At 56.0% G+C, this 22,545-nt stretch overlaps 8 protein-coding genes across 8 annotated transcripts; 4 read left to right on the top strand and 4 right to left on the bottom strand.

Annotated features, from left to right (window-relative positions):
* Positions 1 to 1,351: 1,351 nt before the first annotated feature.
* ISF_02670 (dihydrodipicolinate synthase) lies at positions 1,352 to 2,341 on the top strand (the record flags this gene model as incomplete). Its single annotated transcript, XM_018846276.1, has 1 exon — positions 1,352 to 2,341. One exon carries the CDS (start codon positions 1,352 to 1,354, stop codon positions 2,339 to 2,341), a length of 990 nt encoding a protein of 329 aa, XP_018706983.1.
* Positions 2,342 to 2,635: 294 nt separating this feature from the next.
* ISF_02669 (L-PSP endoribonuclease family protein Brt1) lies at positions 2,636 to 3,162 on the bottom strand (the record flags this gene model as incomplete). Its single annotated transcript, XM_018846275.1, has 3 exons — positions 2,636 to 2,702; positions 2,773 to 2,930; positions 2,998 to 3,162. The coding sequence occupies 3 exons, from the start codon at positions 3,160 to 3,162 to the stop codon at positions 2,636 to 2,638; spliced, it is 390 nt and encodes a 129-aa protein (XP_018706982.1).
* A 1,722-nt stretch (positions 3,163 to 4,884) lies between these two features.
* On the top strand, positions 4,885 to 6,513 carry ISF_02668 (Major facilitator superfamily transporter; the record flags this gene model as incomplete). The annotated part of the gene is made up of 3 exons (XM_018846274.1): positions 4,885 to 5,080; positions 5,134 to 5,196; positions 5,255 to 6,513. The coding sequence occupies 3 exons, from the start codon at positions 4,885 to 4,887 to the stop codon at positions 6,511 to 6,513; spliced, it is 1,518 nt and encodes a 505-aa protein (XP_018706981.1).
* Positions 6,514 to 6,689: 176 nt separating this feature from the next.
* On the bottom strand, positions 6,690 to 7,094 carry ISF_02667 (hypothetical protein; the record flags this gene model as incomplete). Its single annotated transcript, XM_018846273.1, has 1 exon — positions 6,690 to 7,094. The coding sequence occupies one exon, from the start codon at positions 7,092 to 7,094 to the stop codon at positions 6,690 to 6,692; it is 405 nt and encodes a 134-aa protein (XP_018706980.1).
* A 454-nt stretch (positions 7,095 to 7,548) lies between these two features.
* On the bottom strand, positions 7,549 to 10,377 carry ISF_02666 (Transcription factor; the record flags this gene model as incomplete). The annotated part of the gene is made up of 6 exons (XM_018846272.1): positions 7,549 to 8,185; positions 8,258 to 8,443; positions 8,485 to 8,662; positions 8,723 to 8,949; positions 9,103 to 10,026; positions 10,178 to 10,377. The coding sequence occupies 6 exons, from the start codon at positions 10,375 to 10,377 to the stop codon at positions 7,549 to 7,551; spliced, it is 2,352 nt and encodes a 783-aa protein (XP_018706979.1).
* A 296-nt stretch (positions 10,378 to 10,673) lies between these two features.
* ISF_02665 (Acyl-CoA dehydrogenase/oxidase) lies at positions 10,674 to 11,912 on the bottom strand (the record flags this gene model as incomplete). The annotated part of the gene is made up of 1 exon (XM_018846271.1): positions 10,674 to 11,912. The coding sequence occupies one exon, from the start codon at positions 11,910 to 11,912 to the stop codon at positions 10,674 to 10,676; it is 1,239 nt and encodes a 412-aa protein (XP_018706978.1).
* Positions 11,913 to 14,478: 2,566 nt separating this feature from the next.
* ISF_02664 (plastidic glucose transporter 4) lies at positions 14,479 to 16,465 on the top strand (the record flags this gene model as incomplete). Its single annotated transcript, XM_018846270.1, has 5 exons — positions 14,479 to 14,959; positions 15,021 to 15,267; positions 15,319 to 15,525; positions 15,593 to 15,975; positions 16,059 to 16,465. 5 exons carry the CDS (start codon positions 14,479 to 14,481, stop codon positions 16,463 to 16,465), a joined length of 1,725 nt encoding a protein of 574 aa, XP_018706977.1.
* A 4,707-nt stretch (positions 16,466 to 21,172) lies between these two features.
* On the top strand, positions 21,173 to 21,970 carry ISF_02663 (hypothetical protein; the record flags this gene model as incomplete). Its single annotated transcript, XM_018846269.1, has 1 exon — positions 21,173 to 21,970. The coding sequence occupies one exon, from the start codon at positions 21,173 to 21,175 to the stop codon at positions 21,968 to 21,970; it is 798 nt and encodes a 265-aa protein (XP_018706976.1).
* Positions 21,971 to 22,545: the final 575 nt, after the last annotated feature.

The raw sequence follows: 22,545 nt of genomic DNA, 5'->3' as shown, positions 1-22,545 counted from the left end.
AACTACCACATACAAGCAAGTCTACCCAAACGAACGAATCAGACTCAATAACGGACCACTATGGCGGTACTAGGTAGTCTAAGAGGAACTCTCAACAAGTTTTTGTGCTTGATTAAAATATTTGCACCCCTCGTTGAGACTTTCGGAATCAGCAGACAACGCTATGGTGGGTAGGTTGCTGTCGATAATAGGGCGCGTAGCTGCCCTGCACCATTGGAGGTCCAATGCCGTCACCCTATGTTATATCAGTATGTAAGTGAGAGCATACCAAGAACATTCAGCGCTTCGGAAAGGAAGTGGCCGAAGAAGCAGTCCCTAGGTCTTGGAATACACGTATACAAACAAGATAGTTACAAACCATGCTTCACAAGAGCCACTTCAGACGCTAATAAACTTAGTGGGTGGCAGCGGTGGCGTTGTTCCTTGTTGCTGAACGACTCGGCTGACCCTCTTCATCTCGCTCCATCTTTCCGATTAGCACTGACACTTGTTACAGCAAGGCTTTGTCCCACGTCCTAGGGATACGTACTTCGTAGACATTGACAAAGTTCCAAGACATGTTGGCGCTGGTGGAGGCCAAGTCTGCCTTCACCAGTCGACAGCATGGCCTCTCGACCGCCCCCCTCCATGCAACATACACCGCTAGTGATGAGTACACGTCAGGTAATATCAGACAGCGCGGAACTCTCTTTGGGGGATCCGAACGGGGCGTGGGGGGTTGCGGGTTGCGGTGCAGGCTTGCAGCCCAGCTGATTAGCGGCAGCCGCGGGGAACAAGATTGGCACCAAGATTCAACAGAGGCGGGGAGGACTCGATTCCTCCCACCTTCTTGCCCTTGCCCCCCGCGCAGATTCAACTAGCCAACGAAGCGTAGAGCTGTCAATTGGATGGGCAAATGTGCTGTAGCAGACGTGTGTGACGATGGCAGAGTACAGCATGAGTTCGGCTGGCTGCTTGCGTTAGACATGAATGACCTCCACCAACAACAGCGATTCGTCACAAATAACCGCATTGGTGCGGGGGCAAACATTGAATGGGGATTGCTTTTTGTAGACTTCTTTCATCATGGGGGGGACGGAACGGCCACCTTGAAAGAGACCCAACCACCAACTCGGGGTCCAGTCGACTAGTACCGAGTACAATGGATAGATAGCCTTTTCCCACTCCGTCCCCCATCCTCCCGCACACGATGCTTCTTTCTCTCTCCATTACGTCTCATCCCTTCTTTTCATTCTTTTTGAATCAACTTTCATAACCCTCACCTTGATTCAATCGAGAGTTGGTTACCATCCAACACAGCCGCCCACACATCACATACTACACCCAACAGCCACACAAAATCCCAACACCAATGTCACCTTCTGCATTTTCCAGCACCGGCAACGGCGGCACCTCTCGGCCGCTGACCCGGGGTATCTACGTGCCGACCGTGGCCTTCTTCGACGCGGACACGGAAGATCTCGACACCAAGACCACCGGGCGGCACGCGGTGCGGCTGGCGAAGGCCGGCGTCGCCGGCATCGCCGTGCAGGGGTCCAACGGCGAGGCCGTCCACCTGCTGCGCGAGGAGCGCGTGGCCGTGACGCAGGCGACCCGGCAGGCGCTCGACGCCGCGGGCTTCACCTCCACGCCGCTCATCGTCGGGTGCGGCGCGCAGTCGACCCTCGAGGCCGTGCGGCTGTGCCAGGACGCCGCGGCCGCCGGCGGCGACTACGCGCTGGTCCTGCCTCCCAGCTACTACTGCGGGCTCTTTGACGGCGCCGCGACGGTCACGGAGTTCTTCACCGCCGTGGCCGACGCCTCGCCCATCCCCATCCTCGTGTACAACTACCCCGGCGCCACGCCGGGCGTCGACCTCGGCTCCGACACGCTGGCGGCCCTCGCACGCCACCCCAACGTCGCGGGCTGCAAGTTCACGTGCGGCAACACGGGCAAGCTGGGCCGCGTGGCGGCGGCCGCACGCGCGGCTGGTGACGACTTTTTGTGCTTCGCGGGGTCGGCCGACTTCACGCTGCCGGCGCTGGCCGCGGGCGGCGCTGGCGTCATCGGCGGCCTGGCCAACGTCGCACCGCGCGCGTGCGTGCGCGTCTTCGACGTCGCGGAGAAGGAGGGCGTGCTGTCGCCGGAGGCGGTCCGCCTGCAGGAGGTGGTCGCCCGCGGGGACTGGGTGGCCATCCAGACGGGCGTCGTCGGCGTCAAGGCCGCGCTCAACGAGTATGCCGGCTACGGGGGCTTCTCGCGCAGGCCGCTGCCCCGGCCGGACGCGGCCAAGACGAAGGTGATTGCGGACGGGCTCAAGGAGCTGATGGAGCTGGAGAATTCTCTGCAAGATAAGGCTTAAGTGTTTTGGGCAACATCATTCCTACAGGACAAGTATGGAAGCGGGGGGTTATTTGCCGGTTTTAAGATCGGTTATGTACGCATACACGAGGCAGAATTAAATAGCCAAATAGAGGGATTTTACATATACAACCATATTCACCTATTTTTTATGAAGAATACTGGATCTAGTAAAGGAGCTATGATTGATGCTTGTCATGTCTATGATAGACTGATATATTCACACCGTGTCGGTGGCTATGCTAACTTTTTTAATATGACATGAGATTCGTTTTGATGTATTTCTCGCATTTGTTTACAGGACAGCCGTGCACTCAATCTCCACGTCGGTGTTGAGGGGCAGAGTCTTGACCGCGACGCAACTGCATCAAGTATTAGTTCAGCTCGAGTGGTGATGATATGGTGTACCGGGTACTGGAGCCAGGTACTTACGTGCGGCAGGGCTTCACATCACCCCAGTATGTCATGTAGACCTCGTTCATCTTGGCAAAGTCGTCCATGCTGGCGAGGAAGACGTTGACCTTGACGACCTTTTCGATGGTGGTGCCGGCGGCCTCGAGGATGGCCTTGAGGTTCTTGATGCATTGGTGCTGGGAGGGGAAGTGAGCTGTTAGCTAGCTTGGATGGAAGGTCAAGAGCGTCGGGAAAGCAACTTACAGTGTGGGCTTGGATGTCGCCGGGAATCAGCTGCATTGTCTCGGGATCCATGGGGACGGCGCCAGAGACAAACACCATGCCGTTGGCCTTGATGGCCTGGCTGTAGATGCCGGGGAGGGGCTTGGGGGCCTTGTCAGTGAGGACGGCTTCCTTGACCGATGCCATTGCGAGAGATTGTGGCTGTGATGGTGGGATAAGGGAGGTTATGGGGGATGTGCGAAGAGGATTGGGAAAAAAAAAAGAGAAAAAGAGGAAGAGGGAGAAAAAAATGTACAAGAATAAGATATGTTGATGGCAGGGCGTGCAGACGACTTTTTTGACTTGCATCCCACCTTGGCGACTTCTCCCCTCTTTGCCCCCGCATTTGCTAGATGGAGCTCGCCGGAAAGCATTTACAGAGCTGCGTTGCAGAGGATTACAGCGGACGACAGCGGTCGTTAGTGGTCACTACCCCGCACCGCCCCCGCTAAGATGCCCTGAAATGGGGGTTGACCTGCCGTGCCTAGGATATTGCAGGAGGGACCGGCCTCGCGTGTTTGCATTGACCAAGCACGGCCCGCACCACCAGCTTCAAAACTGTAAACGCACAACCAACATTTCCAACATTCCAACATCACCACTACGGCCATCGTCCATCGTCGCCATGTCATCAAACTTATCTGCACACAACCCGCCCCTTCGGCCACCGCCGTATCTGCAACCGTCGTCTATTTTGACCCCCATTCAGTACGAGGCGTCTCATGACCCCCAATGCCCCCCAAACCTTGGTCTCTCGGTCTGACCTCCCCATAACAGGAAAGGCTTCCACGCCGTCCCTTCACCACTATCGTGACCACCACCACGTCCGCTCCGAACTAGCAATCCCAGTGGAGAGCCCCAAATATCTCCCTCCAGCGGGATGCAGCCATCACATTGATGTGGGCTGGGGCGAGACCTGGTTGTCGGGTTTCCCACCGTCTGGGACCCAGAAACGTAAGCCCGCAGCCACTACGTAATTGCTTCGCAGCTGATTTTCCGGGGAAGGTCTGGGGTTGGCGCAAGGATGATCGCGCGGTCGAGCAATGAAGGAGTTGGAGAACCGACACTGTTCTGAATGATATGCCAATTGATTGGCAAGGTCATTCGGTCGCTGTCCGTTGTCCTCGGTTCCACAATCAAGTTTCCGAACCTTTCCCTTCTCCAACAGATCGGGCCCTCGCTTCGCCCAGCCAGACGTTGCGCCGCCGCCCACTCCCAGATTATCAACCACACCTTATTTCAGCTCCTGGTATCGTTATCGTGGCGCTCGCCTTCCTTTACACCGCAAGCCCCGGCATTCGTGATTCCTTTGGTCCAGCATTGGTCAAATTACTACGGATACTCGCGGAGATACCCCAATGTCTCAAACGGACTTGATTCGGCCTTGCTCTTTGGCGCGTCTGTGGTGTAGGATGTGATGTTGACGTCTCGCGTCGATCCATTACTAGAACGAACGGTACTTCTGCCAGCCCCGGCTTGCTAATACTACAACTCCCGTTGCAGCCACCCTCGGCCATTTTTAGCGCACTGCGTCCTGCTAGCTGCCTTGCCCGCCTTGCCCTGTGCTTCAGCTCACCTCCCCTTTCCCTGTGTTCGAGAATTAATAAAAAGGGTGGCTACCACCCCAGGTTGTTGCTGTCTTGGCCATGACAAGTGGTTCCTTATCTGGCATTGTTGCTGATAGCTGTTTTGCCGGGGCGCTCATGCGCATTACCTATCAACGGCTCTTATCTTGACCACAATTTACAGTTGCGCCGATACCGTTTTATAAAACCCCCGAATTCGGCACGTCGACTGCCAACTAGCACTCTTCAACAAAACGCAGACAACTTCCTAACCCAACTGGAACGTGTTAACTGTGCTGCCATGATGAAGCCAGATAACACTCTCGACGTGGAAGCGTCCAGCAACAAGGACAACATGCCTCACACGACCCTCTCCAACGATGATGACCTCAAGCACGGTGCCTGCATCGAGGACATTGCGCGAGTCATTGACCACGCTGCAGAAAAGAGCTTGGCTCTGAAGTTTGATTTTCGCATCCTGCCTGTTCTTGCCGTTATGTGTAAGTGGAAGAAAACCGTTACTGAATTGGCAGTTGACTAATATTCTCTCCAGATCTTTTCAACGCCCTCGATAAAGGAAACATTGGCAATGCCCAGACTAAAGGTCTCAGCAAAGGTACGCATCGAAAACAAAGCGAACCCTGCGACCTGGCATTAACGCCGCTACATTCTAGATCTCAACTTCAAAGACGGGCAATACAATCTCATCATCTCCATCTTCTTCGTCCCTTATGTCATCTTTGCCCCTCCTTTCGCGATGCTGGGCAAGAAATATGGCCCAGCTCGCGCTCTTCCCATAATGATGTTCTCCTTTGGCTCTATGACCCTTCTTACAGCAGCTGCCACGAACTTCAGCGGCATCTTCGCCCTTCGTTGGTTCCTAGGAATGGCTGAGGCCGCCTTTTTCCCCACAGTCATCTACTATCTCACCACATTCTACCGTCGTGGCGAACTGGCGAGACGCTTGGCCATCTTTTATGCTGCCTCCAACATCGCCAATGCGTTTAGCGGCCTGCTTGCTTTCGGCGTCTTCCACATCAAAGACAGCAAGATCCTGGCCTGGCGCTACCTGTTTATCATCGAAGGTAGCGCTACAATCCTCTTTGCCATTTTCGCCTTCTGGTACCTGCCAAGGAGCGCGAGCGAGGCCAAGTTTCTGAGCCAGGAGGAAAAAGACCTTGCTTTCCACCGTATCCAGGTCGACTCTTCCTCGGTCGTTGACGAAAAGTTCAACCTGAAGGAAGCCTTGAAAATCTTCACATACCCCTCTACATTCTTCTTCCTGGGCATCGAAATCTGCTTAGGTGTTCCCCTTCAGGGTGTTTCCCTGTTCCTGCCCCAGATTATCCAGCGTCTCAAATACGATACTATCAAGACCAACCTCTTTACCGTGGCTCCCAATGTCACTGGTGCTGTCATGCTGTTGGTTCTCGCCTTTGCCTCCGACTGGACGCGGCTGCGCTTCCCGTTCATTGTGCTCGGCTTTCTCTTCACCTTTACTGGCTTCATCATCTATGCCGCTATTGAGGATGTCGAAAAGCAACTGCAACTCGCCTACTTTGCCACATTTATGATGTGCTGGGGAACGTCGGCACCATCTGTGCTTCTGTCAACCTGGTACAACAACAATGTCGCCCACGAAGGTCGCCGCATCACACTTACCGCTGTCGGTGTGCCGCTCGCCAACCTGATGGGCCTTGTGGCGAGCAACATTTTCCGGCAAAAGGACGCTCCCAAGTACATGCCTGCACTGATTACCACGGCCTCGTTTGGTGCCGCGGGTGCGACGCTAGCTGGATGTCTCGGCGCTTACATGATCTTTGACAATGCTCGGCGCAACCGCAAAGCAGGCAGGAAGACTGACGCACGCGATGTGCCCACTCACCGGCTACGGGACGGCCCAAGCACCGATGAGTTTAGGTGGTTCCTATGAATGCATTTCTTCAATTGTCTTGCTTCGAATTTATATGAGCGATGATTTGTCTGTCGAAGCGGTATCTTGGCGCCTTCGCCACCCATGTCTATATGCTGCTATTGTACAAAGAAAATATTCAGTAACAAAAGCATGGATCTATCTATTTACCAAGTCGCCATACCCTGTTTATGCTTCTACTTGTCGTCTCCTTTGACGGCGAGGCCTTGCTCACCGTACCACCAGCGCCAGACGGCCTTGCAGTAGAGCCATGTTTCCATTGTGCCAAAGATGCTCAGCACCACGATCAGAAAGACCTTCATGTTCCTGCTGACCCCCAGCCCGTCGAGGCTAAACTTGGGTAGCTCCGGATTTCCGCTCCCCACCTCCTCCGCCCCTGCTGTCGTCGTCTTCTTCTGCTGAGGTGTCGGGATGCTGCTGCCCGGGGTAGTCTTGCTCGTCATGTTTGCGTTCCCCCCACGGTGGTCGCCGGTACTGGTAGACAAGAGGGCGCGGCACGCGAGCATGCGCTGGCCGTTGTGGTGCGACGGCCGTGCGACGGCGCCGCGCATAATTGAGCGTGCCACTGGGATCCTCTGCATTTTCCTGTTGTCTGGTGATTTGAGTTTTTTTTTAGTTTTTTTTCGGGGACTGAAGAATGTGGCGTTCGATAGAGAGTTTCAAAAGAGAGAGAGAGAGAGAGAGAGAGAGAGAGAGAGAGATAATGCGAGAGGGAAGTGAAGTTGTTGGACAGAAGTAAGGCTGAGAGCTTGCTTGTTGTCGCTGTCACGGCCCGCTAGCTTCTACAGGCACTGCGCCGAGACGGCCCTGCCCTGGGCCGGTTCATTTTCGTAAGGAGTCATTCCAGACGAACAGCATCGTGCGGGTGATTATTCTTGACACGAAAGGATAAAGAAAATAAAAACGGCATGACAAGTGGAATCAAACAAGTCTCTGGGTTCAAAGCGATATATACATCTAATTATTGCTCGGTCGTATGCTGACTTCCCTCAACGCCATCATCATGTACATAGACAGCCGCACACACACACATCCTCACCTCCATCCGCGGCCACCGGTCATGTCATCGGCTTGCAAAAAGAGGCCCAGCTCGCTTATCTTCTCGTCCGCCTCCCAGTGTCCATTCATCAAGTTGGTGAAGTACTGGTCATCAAATATAATGTCCGGCACGTTGCTCGCCGGGCCCGGGAAGCCCATCATCATCGGCGCCTGCTGCTGCTGGGGCTGCGGCAGCATCTGGGGCGGCGACTGCGCCATCGTTGCCGTCTCCACTGCGGCCGGCTGCTGCTGCTGCTGCTGCTGCTGCTGCTGCTGCGGCAGCGGCTGCCAAGGCACGCTGGCGTTTATGGAAAACGACGCAGGCGGCAGCGACGTCTGCGGCGGCGGCGAGGTGCCGCCCGCGGTGGTGGTGGCGGCAGCAGCCACGGCGGCGGCGGCGGGGAGGCCGTTGCCGGCGTAGAGCTGCTTGGCGTGCAGGCGGTCGGCGATGGAGGCGTCGAGGTACTGGAAGAAGATGTCGAGGACGTTGTTGTTGATGCGCCAGTACTTTTGGATCTCCTTGAGGCAGATGAGGCACATCTGCGCGCGGTTCTCGGCGATGCGCCGGTTGACGCCCGTGTCGCGCCGGATGCTGATGACGTGGATGCACAGCGACGTGAAGAGGCTCGTGATCCTGCAGAGTGGTCGGTAAGTGATTTGATTGATCGAAAAGGGGAAGAAGAGAGCTCCGAGTGGTTTTACGCACATGTGCATCTGGCCGCAGCCCAGGATGCCGCTCGTGTACATGTCCTCGGCGATGCGGCTGATGCGGCACGCCGAGGCCGTGACGATCATGCTGCTCTCCGTCTTGTCGTTGGAGTGCAGGTAGCTGTTTCGATGGATGAGGATGCGCAGGTGGCTGTCTCTTGCGTCAGATGGTTGTGCTTCTCGGCTGCATGGTGATGAATATTGGATGCGGTGAATGTAACCTACTTGTAAGCCAGGTGCAGGAGGCATGCCCAGACTGAAGTGTTCGTCTCGTCGGACAGGAAGCGCATGCTCTGCGGCAGGCTGTCCTTCCACGCCTCGAGGGCGTTGTCCAGGCTCTCCACGTCCTTGGCCTTGGAGCCGGTCCGGCCGGGGACGAAGTGCAGGTCGATGATGCGGCCGACTGTGTTTTTTTTTTTCATTAGCCAGGCTTCAGGGAGAGGGGAGGGGGCAGTCCGCATACTCAACCTTGAGACCTCGACCATTTTGATGGCGTAGGTAATGTGCTCGGGCTTCGTCGGCGCGAGGATCGGGTGCTCCAGGTCCACGTCGGGTGCCTCGAGGTCCGCGGCGCTCAGCGGCTCAATGTCGCAGTCCTCGTCTCTGATGCGGCTGGGCAAGCCAAGCGATGCCGCCGACTGCCGCTCGCGTACCTGTTTGGGGTTGTCAGCAATTCCGTCCCCTCGCGGTCTGGAAGGGGTCGCGTACGTAAATAGACCACCATATCCTCCTTCTCATGGTCGGCGATTCAACTGTTTTTGAGACTTGACAGGACCTACAAGGGACTATGAGTAAGTCTTTTGTTTCGATCCATGTAGACACTTTTTCAGAATGACGACGTACGATCTATGTAGGCCAATGGACTCTGACAGGGTAATCACGTTTCCCAGCCAGTACCGCACGTCGCGGACGTCCGCCGGCCCGTTCCGCTGAAAGCTCATCAGGAAGAGCGACTGGATGAGCGTGATCTCGTCGCGCTCCCAGTCGGCGTCGATCAGCAGCTTGGCGCGCGTGTAGAAGAGCGTCTTGGCCTGGAAGCGGTCGCTGAGCCCCATGTCCGCAATGACGGCGTCGTGGCAGTAGGTGCAGCCGACGATGAGCATCGCGTACATGAGCACCTTGGGCACGCGGTTCTCCGTGAAGCGCCGCGCAATGTCGGCCGCGTCGACCACGGGGAAGCACGGGTGGAACCAGGTGAAGTAGGCGCGCAGCGCGGGCGCGCACTGCTCCGCCGAGGGCAGGTCGAAGACGCCCTCGTCGCGCAGGTACTGCAACGCCGACTCCTTGATGCCGGAGCCCTCCGGCTGGGCCGGGTTGGGCCGCTTGGCGGGGAGGTGGAAGGTGTACCGCCGGGGTTGGGTGCTGCCGTCGGCGCCGCCGGGATGGTTGGCATTGGCGTGGTCCGTGCTGCCGTCGCCGCGGTCGCCGCGCCCGCCGGAGACGATGGTGAGGAAGTTGGACTCGCCGAAGAAGCGGGAGCCTGACGCCTTGGCCGAGGAGGTGGGCGGCGGGGGCGACGACGACGCGGCGGGCGGGCTGAGCTCGCGCGCGGCCGTCTGCTTCCTGGTGCGGTAGCCGTGGCCGACGCCGACGTTGCTGGTAGAGGTGAACTGCGGAGGCGGCGGCGGCGGAGGCGGCCCGGAGGAGGCGGATGGGGCGTGAGAGGGCGACTGGGTGGTGCTGGTGGCGTGGGCCTCCCCGCGAATCTGATCCTCTGGATCTGTGCTCTCCGCGGTGACCGAGGCAGGTGCTCCATTTCGACTCTGCCTGGTTCTGGGTCCTTTATGCCGTGGCTTGCGAGGATATCTACCGGCTTGGTATTAGCCCACCCGTCGTTGTGGACGTTACGGAGATTTTTTCGACTTCTACTATGCTGGCAACGCAGCAACTTTGTGGAGATGAGATAAGAAACACTCACCTTCCTCTTCGCGACGGCAGCACCTCACAGGTGACCCCGGCCTCGGCGCAGTTTGTGCACGGCTGCACCTCCATCACGTCGCAGCGAACGCGCCGCGAGTTGCAGACGGTGCAGGCATGCTTCGCGCGCGGCTTTTTGGCCGGAGACGGCGGCGCGGCCTCGGTCGCGGACGGCGACGGCGAGGTTAAGTGTGAGCTCATGCGGCGGGGTGTATGTAACAGCGATTAATTTCCCTGGCACACTTAACCTATTGCTTTGCGACGCTGTTTGGCCGCCGCAGAAAAAAAAAACAACTTTCTTTGGTTGGTGGCGGGTGTTGTAGGAGTTGAGTAACCGAGATCGAGATGCCGAGCGCGCGCGACCCACAAAGATGCGCTCTCCGTTGTCGCAAAGGGGACAAAACGCCCAGCACCGGTAATTATCTCACGCTTCGCCAGGAAGGGGATTTCATTTGTAATTACTTCCATATGACTCATTATGTAGTCTACGCCCATTTCTAATAACTTCTTGGCAGGCGCAGCACTCTTTCGCTTATGTAGTTGAGGATCATCTCGCGGCTCACGGGGGCTATGCGCGGCACCAGACACTCCCTGAACCAGCGCTCGACGTCGTACTCTTGCGCGTAGCCCATGCCGCCGTGCGCCAGGACGGCCCTCTCGCACGCCGTGAACGCCGCCTCGGCGGCCAGGTACTTTGCGCTGTTCGCCGCGACCCCCACGGCGTCCTGCGTGATGGCGGTGGCCGGCCCGGTCCCCCCGGTAGTCTGCCCGGCGGCCTGGGCTGCGGCGGTGTCGTAGAGACGCGCCGCGTGATACGTTGCGAGCTTGGCCGCCTCAAGCCGCATATAGGCGTCCGCCAACGGGTGCGCGACGCCCTGGTTCGCGCCGATCGGCCGCCCAAAGACCACCCGCGCCGACGCGTACTCGGCCGCCCGCGCCAGCGCCGCGTAGCCCAGACCCAGGGCCTCGCCGGCGAGCAGGCAGCGCTCCGCGTTCATGCCGTGCAGGATCATGCGGAAGCCGCGGCCCTCCTCGCCGACCAGGCTCGACGCGGGCACGCGGTAGCCGTCGAAGAAGACCTCGTTGGCGTCGACCGCGCGCCCGCCCATCTTGCGGATCCCGCGGACCTCCAACCCCGGCGCCGCCCTGTCCAGCGGGATGCAGAACAGCGACAGGCCCTCGCTCGGCCTGCGCTCGTCGCGCGGCGCCGTGCGGGCGAGCAGGATCATGCGCGAGGCGACCTGCGCGCAGGTGATCCAGATCTTCTGCCCGGTGATGCGGTACTCCGAGCCGTCGGGGGCGCGCTCGGCGCGCGTGGACAGCCTCAGCGTGTCGAGGCCGGCGTCGGGTTCCGTGACGCCGAAGCAGGCGCGCCAGCGGCCGGCGATGATGTTGGGGATGGTCTCGCGCAGCTGCGCGGCAGAGCCGAAGCGAGCGAGCGGCTGCGTGGCGTAGACGTTGGCGTGGATGGCCTGGGCGCCGGCCATGCCGGCGCCGGACTCGGCGATGGCCTGCATCATCATGGTGGCCTCGGCGATGCCCAGGCCCGCGCCGCCGAGGGACTCGGGAAGGGCGATGCCCAGCCAGCCGGCGGCGGCGAGGGCGGCGTGGAACTCGGTCGGGTCCTGCTCGGCGCGGTCCTTCTCGCGCCAGTACTCGTTGGGGAAGGAGGCGCAGATCTGTGAGACGGCCTCGCGGACCATCATCTGGTTCTCGGTGAAGCCGGTCGTCTCCATGATGCTGCGCAGCGGCCGGGTGGTGGAGAGCTGTCGTCGCAGGTGATGCTGGACACGACCTGTCGCCAATGGACGGCCCAAAACAACCCGTGATGACCGCCGCATTGCAAAGGACGTGAAGGGGGGGTCGTGAAATCTTGGGTTGCTATGTGTTGTAAAACACTCCCAATAACTAGCTGTTGAGGGGATCTGTTTATTTATCCAAGTTCCTGATAATCCGGGGTAATGACGTTGGACCAAATACCCGGCCGGGCTCTTGTGGCGCTAGGCATGTGCGAGAAGCCGAGCTGTGCTAGCCAGACAACAAGTTACCATTACGAAAGTAAAGCATTTGTTCTTGTATAAAATATGTAAATATCGAATGACTTTGAATTTGAATAAATAAAAACTTACGACTTCACAAAAGAAAAATCTCAAAGGCGCCCACAGGTGCACTCTGCGCCGGCAAACAGAACTCCATCTTGGAACACTTGGGAATACCCACCCTGATAACACTTTTTTTTTTTTTTTTTTTTTTTTGTTTTTCCGAGCGACCTGGTAAAAACTCACATTCGCAATCGAAATAAACTATCATAGATCCTATAAATCTTCGTTCTCCCGCCGACTGACCCCCAACACCGCCTAAGAGACCCGTCACCGTCGTGATCTTGCTGCCCCGGGTAGCAAGCGCAGTGGCGAGCTTGCCGTCAACTCTCGTCGACTCGGTGCTGCCATACGGTCTATGACTGTCAGTAATGTCTTTGTTTACGACTTTGGAGAGAACGTGCTCTGCATCTTTGTCTCTTGCAGGTGCCAGCCTAGTACAAGTCCAAGATGCCCGATTCAGCGTGCCGTATACGTTCAGTGTCGAAATATGGAGGCCCCAGGACTTTCCCTGGCTTGTGAGCAGAAAGCCAGCATCCTCATCATATCAGCTTCCACAATGTTACTTGTATCATATAAACCGAGCCTACCCTACTCAACGGTGATGGGTCTGACACCTCCCTCATTTTTTCGACGCTGACGAGCTTTGGGCGCTTGGCAAGCCATGGATTGCCTTTCTCATCTTTCGATAACCCGCGAAAGAATTGGATAAATTGAATCTTGTGGCATAATTTTTAATGGCCTTGCATTTGAGATGGAGCTGTATATATTCATCAGGCAATCAGCTTCTGTCTTTTCGCAGTCAGTTCCTGGAGAAGCAGAGTTGATATCATGGGCGTCCGCTCTATTGTGTCGTAGTTAGTCTGTGCAGGTGATGTTAAATTGAGGACTAAAGCTATTGGATTATTCGGTTTTAAGTCATTTTGTCACAGCTGATATGGGTATAGGAATTTCATTAGACTTACGAAATAGTTTCGGGCTCGCGTGCAGCTTCGTCTTCCAGGCCCTCTACACGGTGGTCGTCGTCATCTTCCTGATGGTCTACTTCTTCGTGGACACGACAGGCTCTACCCAGGAGGAGCTGGTGTAACTACATTGGCTGATATTTATGGCGCATCTTTGCGGGTTATCTTTACTCACATCTGGCAGTGCTAGCTACCCCAGCTATTCTTCTTTGTGGCTTTTTTCGATGCTGGACTTGGCATCGTGGCAGCCAAGACGGGAGAAGCGGCTGAAGCAGACTGTGATTTCATGTACAAATTATTGTTACTTGATCCTTGAAGCCATTCACAAAAGCTCTGTCCCGGCAGTTCTTGGGCTCAAACCTAAAATCAACCAGATGAAAAGAACGCATATGCCTCCAAGCCTTCCAGAAAACAATGAGAGCTGCACTAACCATGAATAGTAACCCGGCAATTTCAATTCGGCCCTTTTCTCACTGTGGATTGACAGCTTCTGCCAGCCGTGGAGCGTCTAGCCTCTCCTCTCAGCCCTCTGCGTCGCCACAAGATGGGAATCGCAACAAAATCTCTCATCGTTTCGCTGCCTGCCTGCGAGTGGGAAACACAATTAGCGGGTGCACTGGCCACTTATTAGTCGACTTCTCGATGGGGACGGGTGGACGGGCTACTGGATGGAATGCAGATGGTTGAGGGCTTGCGTTATTAGTCTGTCTAAATCCAGCAACAAAGGAAACGCCATATCGGCGCTGCCGTGACTCTCATTCGACCATCACTTGCCACGCTTTTCCCAACTTGTCGGTCCCGGGCGACGGAGGCACGAAAGCCTATTGGATGGGTTGGGGGATGTAGTTGGTGCGGCTCTCCGCGCTCGACGCCAGCAAGGTCGCGATAACTGATATGGCCTCCTGCCGGACCAATTCATTCGAACGTTGAAGTTTCTGGTCTCCCCGCATGCATCGGCAGCCCCGGACATGGGGATGCACGTACCAAGTTTTCCCCAGGCACGTTGAGGATGTGGAGAGAAGCGACCATGAGCGAACATCGGATTGTCGCCGGCGCATACGGCCCGCTGCAAGACCTGCAGCTCACGTTACCTGTATAAATGCAACACTGCATCCCAATTTATTTAGCATCATTAGTACCAACATCCTCCCTTTGCTGACCCCATCCCGGAGTCCGCTCTTTTTCCTTCTCCCTCTCGCCAATCTTGTTCCTCCTCCGCGTCGCCGCTGTCTCTCATCATGGCTCAGCAAGACAGAAAGCTGTCGTCCTCGTCCTCGGTGGCCGCCGACATGGAGAAGCCGCAGATCGACGCCCTCGAAAAGGTCCAGCCCAGCACCGCCGCCAACGTCGACGGCTTCATCGCCGACATGGAGCGCGAGCTCGAGGCCGCCGGCGGGCTGCAGACGGGCTTCTTCCACATCAACTTTGCCAACCCCAAGCACTTCACCTGGCTGCTGGTCGCCTTCGCCAGCATGGGCGGCCTGCTGTCCGGCCTCGACCAGAGCCTCATCTCCGGCGCGAACCTGTACCTGCCAAAGGACCTGGGCCTCACGGAGCGCCAGAACAGCCTGGTCAACGCCGGCATGCCGCTCGGCGCGGTCGGCGGCGCGCTCATCCTGTCGCCGACCAACGAGTACTTTGGTCGTAAATGGGCCATCATCATCTCTATTCTTCTCTACACCGTCGGTGCCGCTCTCGAAGCTGGCTCGATGGACTTTGGTATGCTTTGATATATATAAAGAGCCCGAAAGTGTTGGTCGTTTTCTAACTCACCCCCCAGGCATGATGGTTGCGGCCAGAGTCATCCTCGGAATGGGTGTCGGTCTGGAGGGCGGTACGGTGCCCGTCTACGTCGCCGAAACGGTCCAACGTCGCATTCGAGGCAATCTGGTCTCCCTGTACCAATTCAACATCGCCCTAGGGGAGGTCCTAGGCTACGCGGTGGCCGCCATCTTCCTCAAGGTCCCTGGCAACTGGCGCTACATTCTAGGCTCCTCTCTGTTATTCTCGACCATCATGTTCTTTGGGTAAGAATCACTTTTCCTCGCAAAAACTACCCAAATGCTAAACGTTTGAAGCATGCTCTTCCTTCCGGAGAGTCCTCGCTATCTCATGCACAAGGGCAAGAAGCTCGAAGCCTTCAAGGTCTGGAAGAGGATTCGAGGTCTCGCCGACGCGGAATCAAAGGAAGAATTTTACATCATGGCATGCTCCGTCCAGGAAGAAGTGGTTGCCGTCCAAGAAGGCGCCAAGAACAAGAACTATCCCTGGATGGACTTTTTCACGTAAGCCTCCTCCACCACACATCATCAACCCCCAGCTCCTATTCATCTACTAACACCTCCCCAACAGCGTGCCTCGCGCTCGTCGTGCGCTTGTCTATGCCAATACCATGATCGTCCTGGGTCAAATCACGGGCGTCAACGCTGTCATGTACTACATGTCAGTGCTAATGAATCAGATTGGTTTCGGTCCGGAGGAGGCAAACTACATGTCCCTGGTCGGCGGCGGATCCCTTCTGCTGGGCACGATCCCCGCCATCTTCCTGATGGAGACTTGCGGTCGCCGTTTCTGGGCCATCATGATGCTTCCTGGATTCTTCATCGGCCTCCTCCTCATTGGCGTTGCCAACCGATTTGACCCGAGCACAAACCTGAAAGCAGCCGAGGGCATCTACCTCGCCGGTCTCATCATTTACATGGGCTTCTTCGGCTCATACGCCTGCTTGACCTGGGGTATGTCTTCCTGCGCCGCAGTCGGCGTTGTTCTTTTGCTTGACTGTTTTTCTTAGAAGTTCATGCTGACAAGTTTTACGCAGTCATCCCGTCCGAAGTCTACCCCACCTACCTCCGAAGTTACGGCATGACCACCTCCAGCGCCCTCCTCTTCCTCGTCTCCTTCATTGTCACCTACAACTTCAGCGCCATGAAGGACGCGTTCACGACGACGGGCCTCACGCTGGGCTTCTACGGCGGCATCGCGGTCATCGGCGAGGTCTACCAGATCCTCTTCATGCCCGAGACCAAGAACCTGACGCTGGAGGAGATTGACGAGGTGCTCTCGCGGCCGACCATGGACGTGGTGCGCGAGAACTGGCAGGGCGTCAAGGACACCATGCACGACGCGTGCCGGGGCAGGTTCGGCAAGATTTTGGCTGAGCAGACGCAGAAGCGCAAGTCAGAGGTCGACGGTGTTGGCATAGACGAGAGTAGTTGCCAAGCATAGACGAGAGTAGTTGCCAAGGTGCATAGACGAGAGTAGTTGCCATGGTGCGTAGACGAGAGTAGTTGCCATAGAATAAATGTGATTCTATTCTTTTCAATTTGTTTCTTGAAAAAGGGTGTGCTTTCAAGCCATATGACGTTGTGTTGGGGCACGTCGCGAATGACGGAGTGGCGTAGAACGAGGCGATCTACGTCTGTCGCGACGTCAAAGTCGCCTCAAAAAAATCATGAGTTCCTCTTACCTGTAGTCTTCAAATTAGTGAGGGGAAAGAGGCCATCTCGTCAAGACCATCTGGGGTGATGACGACGCCTGCGCATCGCCGGCGCAGAGCACACAACTGACTGGCACATGCCACCTCATCCTTCCAACAAGCCGAGCGCCCATCATCAGTGCGTGAGTAAATTTCTCGGGTGACACGCGCGTTCTGGATGACAACATTTGGGCACGGAGCAGTGGCAAGGGTCTACGTGCATACTACCGTAGTTCCCTACTGACAATGAGACAGCACATGTCATGTCGCTGCAAGCACCATGTTGCACCCGGCACCAGCACCGACTTGAGGCTGCCCTCCGAAGCCCTGATTACTGACTGTTAGTAGACCAGAAGACAAGAGCGGCCCCTCATTGAGCACAACTCTGTGACACCGAAAAACTCCCTTTCCAGTTGTCAACTTCTCGTCCACCGTCGACACTAACGTAGGTGCCTGACGATGGCGTGGCAGCGGCCCGACGTGTTAGTGGCTCCACGGTTGCGCCAGGGTCGAGTCTGACATTGAGTACGGGTGATCCAATAGCCTAAATTTGAGGCTTTTTTGTCTGCGTGAACCGCCTGGAATCTGTGACTATTTTGCCAGTGTACCGCGGGCGGAGGCCAGCACACCGGTTGCGGGAGGCGGAGTGTAACTGGTACCAAGGGCATGAGGCGTAGAACGCCGTCCGGTGAGTGGTCAGCCCTCTGTAATGTGTGTGTGGACAGGAGACGCTGAATGACTTGATAAAGTTGTTACTGATTACGAGTAATAAGCACCTCGGCCTCGGCCTCTGTGGCGGTGACGGCCTTGTTTTGTTTTCAGCGCCTGATGAGCGTTCAGTACTTATTGGGCAGCTATTCCCGGTGCTAGGGATTAGTTGTTGTGAAGCCTCGGGAAGGGAACATGGATGTGACTTGGCTAGTGCACCCGTACGTTGATCTGTGTATGTACATAGTCCTTTGTTGGACATTTCCTGCAAGTATTCTCTAGTTGGCGCTTTCGTCTGTTGACCAACCCCGCCGCCGGAGTATTCCCTCGTTACGTACGGATACTCCTTGTACAATGACAGATGCATGTGTTCATTATTAGTGATAACAAATCCTCTAGGATGTTTTGAACACTCCGAGTCCTTTCCATGCATTCGAGTTCCGGATACAGACAAAGGGCGGCATCTAATTGCAACTTTGCAGCCGTGGCATTAGCCTCTGTCCGTTGGCAATGCAACAGCACAAAGTTCCTGTGGATATCTCTAAAGCGAAACGCTGACTGGAAAAACAATCGCGCCCCGGAGCCAGTCAGCAGTGTTGAAATGAACGGACGCTGTTTCTGGGAGACTTCTCTGCTCTTGATGGCATTTTCGAGGTACAGACGATCCTCGGCAAAGTTGTCGCCATCCACCACATCAGCATTATTCCATCCGTGGATGTCGGCCATGAACCGCGGATGGTGAATAATAGCAGACAACGGAGCCAGATGCATCCAATCCCAATCAACCACACTTTTTTTAACATATTCATTAGAATATACAATGAAGTCGAGCCTCATTTAATAACATCGCACATACCCGGTTCAGTGGAAGTCGGGGCTCTTTAAAATATTATGCGCGTTCAAATCCCCATGCGCAAAGTCGACGCCGGGATAGGCGTCAAACTGTTGGGCATACCTTGGAATCATCGATCGCATAATAAGGTAGTCGATGGCATCCCCTCACCTGGCTGTTCCGGTGAGAGTTCGTCGGAGGCCACGGTCTAGGCTGCCTGTGAGCCAGCTGGAATAGGAGCCTGGTGCTGGCGTAGCGGTGGTGGTGGGCGGCGCCGGCACAGTCCACAGCTGTAGTAGGAAATCGGCCAGGTCATGGAGAAGCCGATGTCGTTTGATCAGGGGTGTGGGAGAACTCCAGACAGCCAGCGGCTCGCCGCTGCTCCATTCTGAGTATGTGACGGCGCCATTTTCTGTGCAAAGTACGTCTGGGGCCTTGATGTTCGGGCGATGCTGTTTGATGTGCTGCAAGTAGTTTGGCGGCACGCAGCTCATCCGTCCAGTTGGCAGTGGCAGTGTCGTGGCATATCCGGGCCGCCCAAGTCACAGAGTCTTGAAAACCAATTTTAAACACCATGTGAGAGTAAGAATTCCCCAGGTCGTGCACGAACAGAACAAAGACGGTTGCATGTGATGGGCCTAACAACTAAAGAAAAGCACCAAGCGAAATCAGTACTTGGTTCGGCATCGAGACATTGAGACATCGAGACACGGCGCAGTGCGGGAGTGACATTGTAGGTACCGGTAACATTCACCCGGTCTTCTTTCGTACATAGCATCCATCACATGATGGATCAGCGTCGGCGCTGAGGCGTTTTGAATTGTTCACGCGCCGACGACTCAAAGGGGCAAAGCAGCAGCAGCGGTTAGTTAGTTCCCGCCCCCTCCAGGGCAGTACCTTATTCGCTGGACCTGGTAGTTCTTTTTGGTGTGTGGTGTGTGGTGTGTGTGGTGTGTGGTGTATGGTGTGTGTTGTATGGTGTATGGTGTATGGTGTATGGTGTGTGGTGTGTGCAGTATAAATAAGATGAAGAGGTTCTCTCTTATTATGATGGAAGAGCACTTTGTCGCCTTCTTTATTCGCATTTTCTGTCAATCCCCAGTGCAGCAGCGACATCGGCTACGATTTCCCTCGTATGCAAGCCACGGGGAGCCGCCCGCTATTATTACCAGTACAGCAGCGCATGACCTCGCGTGGACCAGCCCCGGCCTTGCGAGACAAACGCAAACCACTCACAACCACCAAATCACAACCGCCAATTGCTAGTATTACCAGCATCATCCCGCACAGGCTCTCCCGCATTACTGTATGCAAGGCCAAAGCCAGGCAGCCCTTTCGGATGCCCAACGACAACCGAAAAGCGGGCTCACCATGTTTGATCACCACATCTGCCCGCACCGCCAGCGCCAGCCTGGGGGGGCTTTGCTGCAACGTGCTCACCTGCCCCTCCCCGACTCGAGCCTACCTATTGGTTGGCTGGCATCGCCACAAAACTCCAGACTGAGTACGAATAACGAGGGGAAAGGGGGACGGACAAAAAAAAATAAAAATAAAAAAAAGGTGGTGTGAGGTCAATATCAGTGGCGCAGACCCTTGCAGTCGGAACAGGCTGTCACTCGCAAACTCGAAAAAGAGAAAGAAGGGCTTCCTCCGCTCGCCGCATCTCGCAAAGCTACATAGCTGCGAATTGACCAACAAGACGAACCGAACAACAACAATACATACTTGCTTGGTCATAGCTCTCTCTCTTTCTCTCTCTCTCTCTCTCTCTCTTTTCTGGAGGTGAGCTATTAACAGGCCAAAGACGAATTGGAGAATCCAACTGCCAACACCACCCAACACTATTACCGCCTGCAGCCTTTCTTTCTTTATAACTTCTTTCAGCCGAGCCACCCACAACACCGTCCCATATCGCTTACCGGTTTCTTTCATCATCTCTCCCATACATAACTTGCCACTTACCGCCTATCCTTTTTCTCCGTCTGTTCGTCAAGCTACTGCATCACATCCCGGTCCCATCCCAGACCCCAGGCACGCACCTACGCCTAACTATCTACCTAATATTTCTCCTGCCCTAACGTTAACTACTACCAATCCCGTCCCCCACGCCGCCGCATCTGCATCATCGGCTTCCCGCGGCCAGCACACCTTACCCACTCGGACGGCTAGTTATTAACTAGTTGGTCACTTCACTCCGTATTCAGCGCGCTGGCTTTGTTGTCCACTGTTCTCTCTGCTTGGCGTCAACCTGCCTCCTGCTGCTCACCGCCGACTTGCGCAGGTCCACTTCAGTTGAGCCCATCCCCATCCCAACGACCACCAACCCTTGTCTACCCGTGGGCGAACCCGGCACAAGGATACCTTGGGCTGCAGCTTGACGCTGTATTTATTGTTATCCGAATAATAATAATACGCGCCCACCCGCCTGGTCTTTGTTGTGGTTTTTGGCCCTGGGAACCACCTCAACCTCCTATTACTCACCTTGATACCCGCCCCCCAATAATCCCGGGTCATTATACCTCTCTTCCCCGTTGCTGAGGCAGGGCCGTTTCGTTTTGATCCTGGAACGTCGGGGGTGTACAGACCGCTTTGCAAAACCCAGTCCTTCTCGCTCGTCATCTCGCTTCAATAGGTCAGGGCTTCCTGCTGTCATTGGTTCACGACATAACATCCCCCCCTGCACCGACAGGCATTCACTCGAAATTGTTCTAATCATATCCGCCATTTCAAAACATCCTTATTGTATATATACAACACCTCCCTACGCTCTCACTCTCGCCCACGATCGCCATTTTCTTCCTTGCTTCCTTTCTTCCCACCTTGGACCCCCCTCGCCACAACACTACGCCCTACGCCGCAAACAAGCTTGTACGCCCTTCGTCATATATACGACATACCACCCACACAGTGTGCCGCCATGAACCGTCAACATTGCGCCAGCCCGGCCCTCTCGGACACCACATACTACAGCTTCAACGATATCGAGCTCGTCGAGCCGCCGGAACCCCGCACAGAGTCCGACTGCTACGCGCAGCAACGACAGCAGCACAAGCGAGACTTTGACCCCTTCGAAGCTTCAATCATGCAGCGGCAAGACTCGGGCTACGAGTCCTACGAGCCCCCTTCCCCGCGAACCTTCACGTCCAACGGCTGCCGGCCCTCGGGCAGCGTGACGCGGCGAAACTCGTCCGCCTCCAACCCGCCGCGTCTGCGATCATCGCGGCCCTCTACGCGGCGATCTGCCCGCTCGTATAACACGTACTCGAGCGGCAACGGCAACGGCATCGGCATCGGCATCCAGCAGCAACAACCACCGTACAAGGTCCGGTCGTACGCGCAGTCACAGCCCGTCGGCTACGTGCAGTTCCCGGAGCCCGATCTCGTCGAGCTGGCCGAGCCTGAGGGGGCGGCCGCTGTGGCGCCGTCGCCGCCATCACCGCCGCCGCAGACGACGCACTACTGGACGAGCGACAGCACCCGCCGTCTCGAGTACGCTGCGATAGACGCGGCCGGCCGCGGCGTCAAGGGCTGGGTCCGCAAGCACCTGGTCCCCGACTGCCTAGTGCCCGATCAGAAGCACCTGTCGTTTGACGATGACACCGGCAGCGTCCGCCGGTACCGGCTGCACCTCGAGGACGACCTCCACGGGGAGAAGCATCGTCGAGGGGAGGACCAGGCGACGCGCCGAAAGAGCTGGCGCTTCTGGCGCGAGTAAACCGATAATTTCGGTGAAACGGGGTTCATCTTCTCTTCTTCGGGGCTTGACGTTTAGCGCACGGTTTTAATGAGTGTTTGGTGATTTTCTTTTACTTTCCTTTGTTTTTTGATCTCACATTTTCAACAGCGGTTGGCATATTCGGCGTTTTATACCCTTGTTTGGCATTTGCACAGCATGGCCAACAACCATCACAGAGAATGAAGGCATGTCGCATATTTTGGCTACACATCAAAGAAATTGGATACGACTTGAACGGCATTATCACAAGACTAGCATATTCTAGCATATTGCATCATGAAAACTACGACAACTATATTTTGTCTAGATGCAAAACATATAAAAAACGCATACCCGAAAAGCACAAGTACGTTACAGGTGATTTCACCAATCTAAACATGATACTTGGACGCATTGTTATGAGCACCTCGAGGGCTCCGCCCTGCCTTCACGGTGGGTTCATGGAGACATCCTCCACGGCAACTGAAAAGTGACAGCATGCATGTCTTACAGTGAAGAGCATCGAGGGCCTAAGTGTCTGAGCCATAGGATGCGGAGAGGCTCATCCCCGCGGG

Source organism: Cordyceps fumosorosea (assembly GCF_001636725.1).
Source record: "Cordyceps fumosorosea ARSEF 2679 chromosome Unknown scaffold_4, whole genome shotgun sequence".
NCBI lineage: Eukaryota > Fungi > Ascomycota > Sordariomycetes > Hypocreales > Cordycipitaceae > Cordyceps > Cordyceps fumosorosea.
This window is presented reverse-complemented; position numbering and strand designations above follow the sequence as displayed.